Source organism: Sciurus carolinensis, chromosome 5 (assembly GCF_902686445.1).
Source record: "Sciurus carolinensis chromosome 5, mSciCar1.2, whole genome shotgun sequence".
In the NCBI taxonomy this organism is placed as follows: domain Eukaryota; kingdom Metazoa; phylum Chordata; class Mammalia; order Rodentia; family Sciuridae; genus Sciurus; species Sciurus carolinensis.
The window spans coordinates 169,859,122-169,872,971 of NC_062217.1; the positions used below are offsets into that span (position 1 = coordinate 169,859,122).

The 13,850-nt window shown below is 36.1% G+C and overlaps 1 protein-coding gene across 3 annotated transcripts in view; it reads left to right on the forward strand.

The window, feature by feature from the left end:
* Positions 1–13,850, forward strand: part of Zranb1 (zinc finger RANBP2-type containing 1) — a 46,080-nt gene that overhangs the window by 31,222 nt on the left and 1,008 nt on the right. For all 3 annotated transcript variants that reach the window (XM_047554466.1, XM_047554467.1, XM_047554468.1), the window contains 7 exons: positions 2,891–3,078; positions 4,230–4,383; positions 6,479–6,550; positions 6,872–7,070; positions 11,514–11,634; positions 12,826–12,955; positions 13,132–13,361. In XM_047554466.1, coding sequence (XP_047410422.1) covers positions 2,891–3,078; positions 4,230–4,383; positions 6,479–6,550; positions 6,872–7,070; positions 11,514–11,634; positions 12,826–12,955; positions 13,132–13,361 — 1,094 coding nt within the window. The remainder of the gene's footprint in view (positions 1–2,890; positions 3,079–4,229; positions 4,384–6,478; positions 6,551–6,871; positions 7,071–11,513; positions 11,635–12,825; positions 12,956–13,131; positions 13,362–13,850) is intronic.

The following is a 13,850-nucleotide window of genomic DNA, read 5'->3' on the forward strand; positions in this document are numbered from 1 at the left end:
TTATTTTTTAAGGCATTGTGAATTGTCAGTAACTTAGAAAGCAGCAGGTGCAAGTCACCTCTCTCTCTATTCTCTTGGAACATTTTCGGTTTTTCCCTCTGGCTTTTGTTCTATAAAGTGAGATTTTAGCACTTAACCTTTATATGTTATCTTTTTCTGCCTACCAATTTTGCTTTTCTCTACTTTGTTTTTATCCCTTATATTAAAGGTAGCTCAAAATGTAACGTTACATGAAGAACTCAGAGAAATCTTTAAGTTTTCTTGCATATACTGTGATTGCCCCCCACCCCCCGGAGAAAATGTGGTTGCTAAAAGTTTAAATTCTTTTAAACATCTTGTGTGTAGTGAAGCATTCATGAAGAAATTATCTAAACTTTATTAGTAGTTCTCTTTGGGCAGTATATAATAAAGACATAACAAAGAATTGGGCATTTAGTGACATACTCATGAAATTTGTAAAAAGTTTACTAATCTTTGCACCTGAAAATTCACCAATCACTGAAAACAAGAGTTCTTACGGGTAAAGAAAAGAACGGAATTATTTACTCCTCAACCTTATGCAATAAGATAATTTTTCTTTAAATTATCTTGTGCCTGTACTTCCATGTGTTGTTCGTATTCAGGAAGTTTGGAGAATTTTGTGCTGTGAAGAATAGAGAAGAGTCTATTCTGATTTTTCTTCATTTTCTGTCCTCATGTATTTATTCCATGCTAAGGAATGGGCACTTTAACTTTTTTGCAGCTTAATGCAGAGCTTGGGATGAGGAGTAATTTAGTATTTTTGTTATTTTGGATTAGGCCATATAGAAATTTTGGTTGTGTTTCTGTGTGTGTCAGCTTTACTGAGATATTGTTTATATACCATGCATTTCACCATTTGCCGATTTTTTTTTTTTTAAGTACTTACTCTGAAGGCAGAGTGGGTGATACTATAAATCTTAGTTCTAAAGCACATACTGTAAACTTCAATGTGCTGTTTAGTGTAGTCTGCATCTTCCTTCTACCTCGATTGTGCTAATTAACTTCTAATTTCAGAAGTCCCTCAGAAACATTAGAAAGGAAATGAATTCTTAAGAATTTCTAAGATGAGATTCTTCTAGACTTCAGCTATATGGTGAGTTAGCCAGGAATAGTAAAGACAGTGATTTAGAAGCTCTCCTTCCAACCTAAGAAGGAAGTCATTTGGTGTTTAGCTAGATTACCTCATATTTGTCTTTTAGAAATAAATATATTTGAATATAGAATAACACACATACATAGTATACACGTACTACATACATATGTATGTACAGATCTTCCTCTGTCAGGTGAATTGTTCAAACTCAGATTGCTTTTTGAGAGCATGAAATGTTCATTATGTAACATAAAAAAAAATTTTATAAACAGATTTTTTTTTTAGGTTTAAGCTGAAGACCATAAAACATGCAGTACTGCTATACCCTGAAATAGTTATGGCTTTTTTTTTTCTTTTTTTTGGACCTGGAGGGTATATATTGCTCAAGCGATCTCCTGAGTACTGGGACTATAGATGGTGTGCTTCTATGCCTGCCTTATCATGAGTTTTTAACTTGAAAAATGTATATGTCTATGTCTGGGGATAGGGGGCAGGAGCATATTTTTGGGGCAAAAGCATCTAGATTTGCCAGAAGGGTCCATGTCCCTGCAAACTTCTTTAGCTGGCCTTTCATGACTCAGATATGATTAGAAAGGACTTTTTTTTAAATATAGGAGATATGTTTTTATTGTCTTTGTGTTTCTCATATTGCCTAGAACAGTGCTCTATGTCATCATTCAATGGATGTGGAAATTAAATTTAAGGGGGAGTTTGTTGCATTGTACTAACCTATAAGGAATAGCTATTTATCTTAATTCCTAATTCAAAATGCTTTTTAAAAAGCAGACTATTTTCAGCTAGTATTATCATTCTGTCCACCAAATTTAACAAATTTATTTTTCCTGTTCTAATTTAGGAAACAATTATTTGGTCTTGTAATCTTGGGTTTGTTTTTTTTCCCCCCCATTATTTGTGGTAAATTGCAAGCTGATCTACACAATTTAAAAAAAAGTTGATTGTTTTTTATCCATACTGCTTAGTAAATACAGTTATTATCCTTATCTAACATTATATGTTAAGGTTAATAAAATGGTTCATTGGGAATTTTAAAGCTCTTTGTGGATTTGGAAAAAGTGATACTTGTTTTATCTGCTTGTCCCTAACTTGTTTGTAATGTTTTAGCATAAACATTTATCAAAAATCATCTGGTTCAAGTTTTACTTTATTAACAATTCTAAATAGGTGTATAGGTGTCTTGGCTCTAAGAGATTTTGAAATCAAAATTTTGCAAACTTTCACTTAAAATGAAAATGGTTCCAGTCACTATGTTGTTTCAAAGCTGAAGAGCAAGCAGTTTGGAAAGCTCAGCACTCCCCCATCTTTTCTTTTTTTTCTTTCTTTCTTTTTTTTTTTTTTTTTGATTCTGCTTTAGAATGCAGTATAAGGGGGCAAAAGGAGCCCAACACCCACTGGAAGCACCTCACTGCCTCCTTGGTTTCTGCAATTAGGGGCTCAGTATCTTCTGTGAAGTCTGCTTTCTCACATTAGTTTACTGATCTTCCATCCAGTGACTTTATCCTAACGTTTCCTTTAAACCTCACCAGAGTATGGAGCCAGCACTGATGGTAAGGTAAGTGCTAACTAGGTAGTTCTGGAAAGAAATTTTTATAGGGAGGGAAATGATGATTTTTCCTTATATTCTTCAGGACAATTAGTGATACCCCAGGATCCAGGAAGCACAGAGATATGCTTAGAGTTTGGAGTGAATGCTACAGGTATGTGCTTTCTGATGAAAAGTAGAATTAAATGCTTTTCTTATCTTGATGCTTGTTTTAGGAGTTGTAGAAGGGGATTTAGCTGCCATAGAAGCATACAAGTCGTCAGGAGGAGACATAGCACGCCAGCTTACTGCAGATGAAGTTCGCTTGCTGAATCGTCCTTCTGCCTTTGATGTTGGCTATACCCTGGTACATTTAGCCATACGTTTTCAGAGGCAGGATATGCTAGCAATATTGCTTACAGAGGTAAGTGTGACTATTTGGTTAAATATTCTTTTTTTTTTTTTTTTTTTTAATACCTTTATTTTATTTATTTTTATGTGGTGCTGAGGATGGAACTCAGTGCCTCACATGTGCTAGGCAAGTGCTCTATCACTGAGCTAGAACCCTATCCCTAAATGTTCTTTTATATTAAATGTGTTCTTTAATTTTTGTTTTTGATGATACAATGTTTCTCCAAATGTTTCTTAAATGTTTTAGATACTCTTGTTTAAAAAAAAAAAATCACATTAAATTTACAAGATTTCACAGTATAAACTTTTTTCTCCTCCCTTTGAGATGAAGTGTGGTTATGTTGCCTGGGTTGGCTTCAAGCTCTTGAGTTTAGGTAATCCTGTGTCAGTCTCCCAAGTAGCTGGGTACAACCATTGCACCCAGCAGTATGTGCTTTTAAAACAGGCTGTTTTGTAACAATGCTTGAATCATGATATTTGATTAAAAATACTGGAATGTGTCTGTTACTCATTCAAGTTATTAACTATACAAATATTTATTATCTATGCTATGTGTCAGGAACATAGTTATCAAAATACTAAACCAAGTTTGTGATTAATAAGAATGAATTTTATTTTAGGCAAGGAGTTAGTAAAAATGAAGGATTTAAATATAATTAAAACAAAGTTGCCATTTAAGTTCATGGACCCTTAATTAAGAACTTTTAGCCTAAAGATTCATAAAGTTGATAAGAGGCAGCTTCAGGGACATGTCCTGCTTAAGGATGATGGTGAAGGAATGCTTGAAAGCCATTCTTCTCTTGGAATGTCTGTAGCGTTTGGTGTCAAGTCCAGGTTGTTTTTGGAAAATTCTGCTTTTTAAAAGGATTGAGGGATAGCTTATTGGAAAAAACTATTTTTGAATTTACTTTTGGTATGCAATGAGGGTCAGTTGCATTCTGAAAATATTTGACATTTGGTTTCCCATATCTCTTTCTGTTTTCCTGGAAAGCTGTACTGATACATATTTTTACCGTTAAGGAAATAACACCAGCACATTTTAAGATTAAGAAAAAAATACCCTTGAGTTATTGGGAAATTTTGTTAATTTCTTTTAAATTCTGTTATGTTGTTCCATTTATGATAAATGAGCTACAGAAGAAAGTTTCTTTTGTTGTATTTAAGGTGTCTCAACAAGCAGCAAAATGTATTCCAGCAATGGTGTGTCCTGAACTGACAGAACAAATCCGGAGGGAAGTAGCTGCCTCTCTTCATCAGAGAAAGGGGGATTTTGCTTGCTATTTTCTAACTGACCTTGTAACATTTACATTGCCAGCAGGTAACTTTAAAATTTAATGCGAAAAGAAATTTCTATCTTATTATAGTTCTGTTTTTATATATGGAAGAAAAATGTGTGGGTTTTTGGGTACTGGGAATTCCACTCAGGGGGACTCGACCACTGGTGTTGTATGCCTTGTGTGTGTGTGTTTTTAAAGAAAGCAAATAACATTAATAGATGTGCATCTTAAGTGATTTTATGGTCTTATGTATACTTAAAGTGGTCAGTCTGAGAGCTGCTTATAAACAGATGCTGAAGTTATCAGAAGATGGTAACTGATTTTTGTGGGTTTTAGATTATTATTATTAGTATTTTCCCCAATACTGGATATTTAATCCAGGGGCATCCTACCACTGAGTTACATCCCCAGGTCCTTTTTTAGTTTTTGAGATAGGATCTTATTAAATTGCCCAGGTTGGCCTTGAACTTAGGATCCTCCTGCCTCAGTCTCCTGTGTCACAGGGATTACAGGCAAGTGCCACTGTGCCTAGTATCAGATGTGTGTGTATATTTTGCCCATTTATTTCCCCTTTTTGGTTTTATTTTACAATATTCTCTTTTCTTGGTCTATTTCGATTTTCCCTTTCTTTTCACATTTGTCTGTTATTTTGAAATTTAATAGTGATTGGTTATCTTGTATCAGAAAGGATTAGAACATATGACTTTCATGGGGAGAGTCAGGTTATTTGGATTAAAGATGCTGGAACTCTTGAAGATGGCATTGTTTTCACTAATTACACTGATTTCTATATTTGTGAAGCAAATTTTCATTTTTCAGTAATTGGCTATTGAAAAAAATCTTCCAGGATGCTTTATCTTTGGCATTGACTAAATATACCAAAACTCAAAAGCTTTGTAAAATAAAAGCTTCCATATGGGATCTGAGTATTTTCAACTTTCATACTCAGATATAAATAGGGGACTTACAAATGGCATGCTAAAAACCGAGTCTTCTAAAAGTTGAGCAAATTTCATTTGAAGTGTACTCTCTATAGTTAAGCTAATTCTAAATTATGATTAGATTTTTATTTTGAATTGAAAATGTTTTTTGTTTTTTTGGTGCTGAGGATTGAACCCAAGGTGCTTTACCACTGAACTAATTCCCAGCCTTTTATTTCACTTTTTATTTTGAGACAGAATCTTGCTAAGTTGTTTAGGGCTTTGCTAAATTGCTGATGTTGCCCTCAAACTTGTGATCCTCCTGCCTCTGCCTCCCAAATCTCTGGAATTACATTTACCTGCCACTCTACTTGGCTGACTTGGAAATACCTTTAAAAAATCATTAAGGATAATTTTTCTTATGGATGAAAAGTGTGTTTTATTAAGTCACTTGAATAGAGCATAGAGAATTTGAGGAAGATGACAAAAAGGCTATGTGCCAAGACAGTGCTTCATTTACTTTTTAAAGATTCTAATTTGGAAGTAACCGTAGGGGCAGAAGTTTCTAGTGTGAGAAGAAGAGAACAGCTTAAAGTTGATATGTAATTATTGATCCAAATGTTGTGTTGTTTATTTATTTATTTATTTGGTGCTGGAGATTGAACCCAAGGGTGTTTAACCAGTGACTCACATCCCAGCCCTTTTTATTTTTCATTTTGAGACAGGGTCTCACTAGGTTGGTCACAGACTTACTAAGTTCCCGAGGCTGGCTTCAAACTTTTTTTGGGGGGCGGCGGGGGGGGGGGCTGCTGGGGATCGAACCCAGGGCCTTGTGCTTACAAGACAAGCACTCTACTGACTAGCTATCTCCCCAGCCCCCTGGCTTTAAACTTTTGATCCTCCTGCTTTAGCCTCCTAAGCTGCTAGGATTATAGGTGTGCACCACTGTGGCACCTGACCCAAACATTATTCTTTATATTATTTTTAAATAAATTAAGAGTTTTGGTAATGAAATACAGTAAGGAAATATTTTACGTATTTTATCTTTACACATTACATGCATACAATAAAACTAAAAAAAAAAAAAAAAAAAAAAAAATCTGCTGACCTACAGTGGAAAGGGAGTTATTTTAGAGGACATGACTATTAGAGGCTAACATAGTTTATTGAATTATGAAATACAAGAGCATGTTTTCAGTCCGATTTTCCTTTGTAGATATTGAAGACCTACCCCCAACAGTCCAAGAAAAATTATTTGATGAGGTGCTTGACAGAGATGTTCAAAAAGGTAAGCATGTAATTAATGAGCATAATTTACCTTTTATCTGATCAATTAAATTTTACGTTGTTTTGTAAGGTATGGAGTAGTTTGGTGTATTTTTGTTTTAAATTAAAGATGTAAAATCCTTAGAATTTCTACTTTCCATTATGAATGTATTTCTCTGTCCAACATTTTTAGAAAATAAAATTATAAAGAATTTGAAAGTTGAATATACTATTCCAGAGCCATGTTTTATTACCTTCTTACATGTAGAAGATGGGTTCTTCACCCTACTGAATATTTTGTAAACATATGCACAAAAATGAACTTGTTACTTAAATTCCTCAGAATTGGAAGAAGAATCCCCAATTATAAACTGGTCCTTGGAGTTGGCTACACGTTTGGATAGTCGACTGTATGCACTTTGGAACCGAACTGCAGGAGACTGCTTACTTGACTCAGTACTACAAGCTACCTGGGGCATTTATGACAAGGACTCGGTGCTTCGGAAGGCCCTGCATGACAGCCTGCATGACTGTTCACACTGGTGAGCTGGCATCCTTCCCTGTTCCACCTGGACTGTATCTCTCTCTCTCTTTTTTTTCTTTTTTTTTTTTTTAATTATTTTTTGGTTTATTGTACACAAATGGGGTACAACTTTTCATTTCTCTGTATGTCAGTTTTATTTTCTGTGGAAATTAAAGAACAAAACTGTTTTGGTTGGAGACATGAAGACTGGTTGAATATCTCAGTGGTTTTATACTTTTTTTTTTTTTTTTTTTTTTTTTTGCAGTACTGGGGATTGAACCCAGGGCCTTAGTGCTTGCAAGGCAAGCACTCTACCAACTGAACTATATCCCCAGTCCAAAAAAAAGATAACACCTTTGCTCATAATTTTGAGGATTTACGATATTGTATTTTCAACTTTTAAGAGATTATGTTTAGGTTATATTGTGAGCTCTTTTTCTTCCTGAGGAAGAGACTCTTAAAATCACATTTTGCAGATTTCCAGATCCACAGAAAAGTTCAAAAAGTAAAAATTAGTGTGATAGATCCAGTATCTTCTTTATTTGATTGACCAGTTGTTAACATTTTGGCACACCTGCTTCATCTGTATGTGCTTAAATGCGCCGTTGTACCAGTTTTTTTAGACATCAAAATTTTACCTTTCATTATTTCATTATGTCTCTTTTCAGAACAAGAATATTCTCCTACAACATTAAAACACCTAAGAAAATCAACATTGATTTAGTTGTCTATCATATGTCCATTTCTCTACTTGTTTCAAAATGTTCTTTATATTTTAACCTAGGATTCAGTCAAATCTTGTTCTTGAAGTATACATTCACTTGTTGTGTTATCAAGCACAAGAGATAGTTGTGTTTGTGCTTGCTTTATTTAACTTAGGGTATTTTCTTTGTTCTGTGAATATATTGTTTCACTTAACTATCATTTCATAAAATATAAAATTGAGATTCAAAGAAGCTAAATTTAATCATTGGTAAGCATTAGAAATCATTAAAAAATTCATACTAATTTTCTGAACATCAGTATCAAAATTGCCTTTTCTCCTATATCTTATTGACTGCTTACAAGTAATGTTAATGGTCCTGCTTCAGGCAGTGTTGATTACCCTGGCATCTTCATGGTGTTTTCCAGCACTTACTAGTTGTGCATTTTGTGATTATACTTTGGAATTACATGAAGTCTACAATATAAAGAGAACAGGGATTTTATTTTATCTCATTTTGGAAGATCTAGTACCTGGAATAACTTGACATATAGCACTTGTTAAATATAGGAACATATAATTACTAATTTGAAGATCAAAGCATAATGCAATATACTAAAAATTTGTGATTGCTTGAAAAAAATAAAACAGCTCCCTGACTAGCAAGCCTGTATGTAAACTTTGATTGGATATGTAATAGAGCTAAAAAAAGAATGTGTCACTCGGGCAGATGGTTTAGTCCTTTAGTCTTTGTTCAGGAAAGAGGATTTTGTGCCTTTCAGTGGAGGTGGGTACTATGGATTGATCTGGTAGTATATGGGCAAGACCAATTCCTATGATGAGGGGGATTCACCAGATTAGGTAAGCCTAATGCCATTAAGTGTTCAGTCTGTCTGACTTCTCTTTAACAGATTGTATCCTTATCAGGTAACAACTTGGTGATGACTTGGCCTGCCTTTGCTGTGAGAATGAGAATGGTTTGGTTCCTGTGATGGCATCTATTGGCATTGTGGTTTTACAGATCTGCCTTATTGGTTTGGTTAATGTGACTGCCCTATAAGATAGATCTGTTCCTTGGTGTTGATGAAGTCTAGCTTCCTAGCTGAAAGTCAGTTCTGGACTGTAATCAGTCTACAACTTTACTAGGCTTTTTTTTTTTGGGGTGCTGGGGATCAAACCCAGGGCCTCGTGCTTACAAGGCAAGCACTAGCTAACGACTGAGCTATCTCCCCAGCCCCTTTACTAGGCTTTTTTAAAAGGAGATTTGCAATTTTTTTCTCTGATGGTAATACCCTGATCTTGTTGTAAGGTTGAAAGTACCTTGTAAATTTTAGCAGGTGATGTCTTTTTCTTAATCATTTCTTGTTTTTTTTTTTTTTTTTTTTTTGGTGGGGATGGGGGTTCCGGGGATTGAACTCAGGGGCACTATATCACTGAGCCCCACAGCCCTATTTTGTATTTTATTTAGAGACAGGGCCTTACTGAGTTGCTTACCACCTTGCTTTTGCTGAGGCTGACTTTGAACTTGAGTCTCCTACCTCAGCTTCCCAAGCCACTGGGATTATAGGCATACACCACTGCACCCAGCCCCTAATTTTTTTTTTTTTTTTTCTGTTTTAAGGCATTGGAGGCTAGTAATAATAGCTTTGGGCCAACTCAGAGTTGGCAGTCAGTGATTTCTGAATTGGAGTTGTCAGTATTTGTATTAGGACTAGAGTTCTTAAGTGTCCATGAATCATTTGAAATTCTGTCAGTCTAGCACAGAGATAGGTAGAAATAGATTACTGTAATCTGAGTTAGAATGCTAGAATGACAAGGAACAAGGCTGTTTGCTTACAGCCATCAGGAAGTGTTGCAACAGAACTTTCAGTAAGTAGTCCTCAGTTTGAAAGGATGCTTCAGGAGTGAGGCCCCAGAGCTGGTATATAGACAGGATTCCCCAAAGTGTGCTTTGGCACCACCTCAGACCCCTGCCTAGTGAGATCTTTGATGTTTCAGCGTTCAGGAATAGAACGTTGCATAGAGTGCAGTTACAGGGACATACGTATATTATTTGAAGAGTGGAGTTGGGGTGCAGATTATCTAACAGAAAGAAAAGGGATTCAGTGACAGCTGAGCTCAGCACTTCAGGGAGGTAGAATGAGACAGGGTAAGCAATTTAGAGGCTTGGAGGATCCAGCCCATCATAGATGGGTGCTTCTTTTTTTAAGCCACTGTTCGCCTAGGTGTCCTTTTGCACAGTCCAGATCAGCTGGGAGAGATGTTTTAAGTCCTGTAAAGTTTCTAGTAAGAACTGAGAGGGGTGGGGAGATAGCTCAGTCGGTAGAGTGCTTGCTTTGCAAGCACAAGGCCCTGGGTTTGATCCCCAGCACCCAATAAAAAAAAAAAAAACTGAGAGAGCTATTTCCCATCCTGTGAACTCCTCCCCCATCAATTCAAGGTAGGCTGTTTTTATGTGTTTATATCTGTGAAGTTCTGTTGGAGATCCTTGACTTGAGTTCTCAAGACTGCACAACATTGTACTTGGCCTTTCATTTCAGTCTAGTTTCTCAGAGGAAGAGATTTGGGGATAATTAATATAAATAAGGAAAAGATAGATCAGTGCAGGTCTTTTAGAATGATTACTGTTTTGTTATCTGGTAGAATTATCTTCATCTTGGAGTGGTGACATTTTTCAGGGTAAACTGTCACAAGTTCTGGTTGGAAGTAGACAAATAAATAATATATATAACTGTTTCCTTTCCAAATACATGTGGTTAGTACCTGTGCTATCACGTGGGTAGATACAATTATCATGAAAATATTAAAAGTAAGACTAAAAGTTCTTTAAAAATTTTTTTTTTTTAAAGAACTGGGGATGTGGCTCAGTGGTAGAGTGTTTAGAATGTGCAAGTCTCTGGGTTTAATCCCTAACACTCCAAAAAAACAAAGAACTCAGCCTGAAAATCAGTTATCTAGAATGTAAACAAATGCATTAAAGATGAACATGTTTTAAACATATTTTAAAATTTATTTATTTTTTAATGTGGTATCTCATACATGCTAGGCAAGAGCTCTACCACTGAGCCACAACCCCGACCCTAAACACATTTTAAATGTCCATTTTCACTTCAGAAGTTTTCACTGGATTATTTTGTAAGATTGAACCAATATTTTGAGCATAATTATTTCTGATTTTTGTTAATTTCATACTTAATGTAAAGAAAAAGCATACTTTTTTTAAAAGTAACTTTAGCCTACTAGTGACTGACTAGACTGAAGATAGTATAAAGAAGGAATTGTTAATTAATTTCATTGATTTTTTTTGTTGTTGTTGTTTAGATTATCAGGTGATCATCAGATATTTAATTTTATAGGAAGAAATCTAAGGGCACTGACCTTGGTATTCTTATGAACATAGGATATTTCCTGTTTACAGAAGTGGGGATACAACAGTGGACAAATGTGGCTTCTTTGTGTGTAGTCTCAGATGATGTTTTTAGGTTTTTTTTTTTTTTAATTTGTAAACTAGTAATAGACTATTGAAAGTAATTGTTCTATTCGCTAGTGTTTTGTGAAAGTTTGGTGGGTGGCAGATCAAATTTTGGCTGAAGATGCTTCAAAAGATGTCTTCTAGCAGGATGGGGGCATTTTAATTTGAAAAAGATACTGCGAACCATGTAAAATTAGTATCAACACGAATTGCCTTAAGACTGCATTAAAGAAATGATTAAATGTAGTGTTTATAGAAGGTTTTTTTTCTGTTTTTTAATTGTCTAGGTTTTACACACGCTGGAAAGATTGGGAATCCTGGTATTCTCAGAGCTTTGGTTTGCATTTTTCCTTAAGAGAAGAACAGTGGCAAGAAGACTGGGCATTTATCCTCTCTCTTGCTAGTCAGGTAAGCAAGCCTTGACTATGAGAAAGATAAGCCAAATAGTCACAGTTCCTTGATTTGCTTGAGCAAACCATATTGGGACATGTGGTACAAGGAAGGGTGCTTGACTTGGCATCAGTCAACTCGAGTTTTAGGCACGACTGCCATTATATGTGAGCATAGTAAGTCCTCCCTGCAGAACTTCAGAGTAACATGTTATATTAAGTCAAAATGAAAAGTTCTGCAGTGATCCTAGTCTTGAGGTTGCTTTCCATTCCTCCTCACTAGAGTGGGTTTATGCCTATTCTTTCTACAGGTTATCCACTGTTCTGGGTGGGTCTGAGGTGGGGCCTTACCTAGGATCACTTAATTAATGATAGGCACTTGCATGATGGAGCTGAGCTGTCAGGCCCTGAGGAAGAAGTCCTATTCTTCAGAATGCTCCCCAGTGGTGAGGCTGCATCCAGATGATGTAGGCAAAGAAAAAGGTGCATTCTGGCTTACTCTGAATTAATCACCACTGGTAAGAATAACTTCTAATTGATGTGGGAATGAACTTCTCTGATAATCTGCTTACACATTTTTATAGATGAGATTGGTTGGTTCAGTATAGTATGCCAAGACTGACTTTTTTTTTTTTTTTTTTTTTTTTAACAATTGAGACCTCCTTGTAACAGAACTATGTGGGGTAGTCACTCTTGGTTTCATGCTAATTTTATTGTGTGAAGCATATTCAGTATAATAAACCACAAAGTCAAGATATATGCACAATAGTTCATTTGAACCTTGAGAGAGTAGTACCTTCTCTTTGGGCTATTTGAGGGCTCAGTGACTAATTTACATCTAACATGTAAATCATGGCCATGTGGAAGACAGACCCATTGGGTATGACAATTTGAGTTAGGTGTTATTTCCATTTAATGTTTTATGATATAAAACATCTTTTTATTTCAGGGAGACTTTGTTGTAGGTAGTACTTTCATAGTTGATCAGAGTGTGATCACACGAAATCCCCTTGCTGTTTGGGTCTATTACCCAAGATTGAAGAGAGAGTTGTGAGCCTGGATAGCAAATGGGCTTCTTAAAATGTTTATCCACATCTTTGTAGTTTGTGAGTTTGGGTAGTGAATAATACCTTTGCCAAAGATATTACAGATATTTATTAACAGTTTTTTTGGACTTAAGAGAAATTGCCTTTTTTGTTGTTCTGTACAGCCTGGAGCAAGTTTGGAACAGACCCACATTTTTGTCCTTGCACATATTCTTAGACGACCAATTATAGTGTATGGAGTAAAATATTATAAGAGTTTCCGGGGAGAAACTTTAGGATATACTCGGTTTCAAGGTAAGCCATTATTCAAGAGCATTTCAGAAAAGCCCCTTTTTTTACTGTCCTTACAGAGTCATTTAATGGGGGAGGTCAAAGTGACTCTTAGCTGCGAGGAAGGAGACTTGTGGCCAGTGGGATGTGGACGAGAAACAAGTTATTCATCCTTGTGGTTTTCTTTTGCCTTATTCCAGGAGTTTATCTGCCTTTGTTGTGGGAACAGAGTTTTTGTTGGAAAAGTCCGATTGCTCTGGGGTATACAAGGGGCCACTTCTCTGCTTTGGTTGCCATGGAAAACGATGGCTATGGCAACCGAGGTGCTGGTGCTAACTTGAACACCGATGATGATGTCACCATCACATTTTTGCCTCTGGTTGACAGTGAAAGGAAGCTACTCCATGTGCATTTTCTTTCTGCACAGGAGGTAAGCAACATGTTTGTTTCTTCTGTGAACACAAGCAGTAACCAGTAGCAGAATCCAACCTCGGGTGCCTTTCAGGTGTGGTTTTATCTGTACTGCCAGATGAATTTATGAATGTGTTTGTAGTAATTGCAGATTTCTGGTAAATACTTGTCAGTCAGACTTTGAAATTAACTCCTATGTGGGAGCACAGCAAGGAACTCACATGAGATGAGAACTACAGAGAAAAAGCAAAACCTGGGGGATTTGTGACTTAATAGGGTGGTAAAGGGAAGAGGTCATGGGTGAAGCGAGTCTTCTGGTTTGGGGAATAGAACTCTAGGAATTGCGAGGCCAATGTGTATTAAGTGGAGGGGTAAGGAGGAAAGAGGACAGGAGAAAGATGAGGTGATAAGGGTGAGCTGGGAAGCCAGCAGCCAGTGTGCCCAGAAGGAGGAACACTGATTTTGTGGTTGAAGCTAGATGAGTGGGCAGTGCCTTGTAGATACAGGC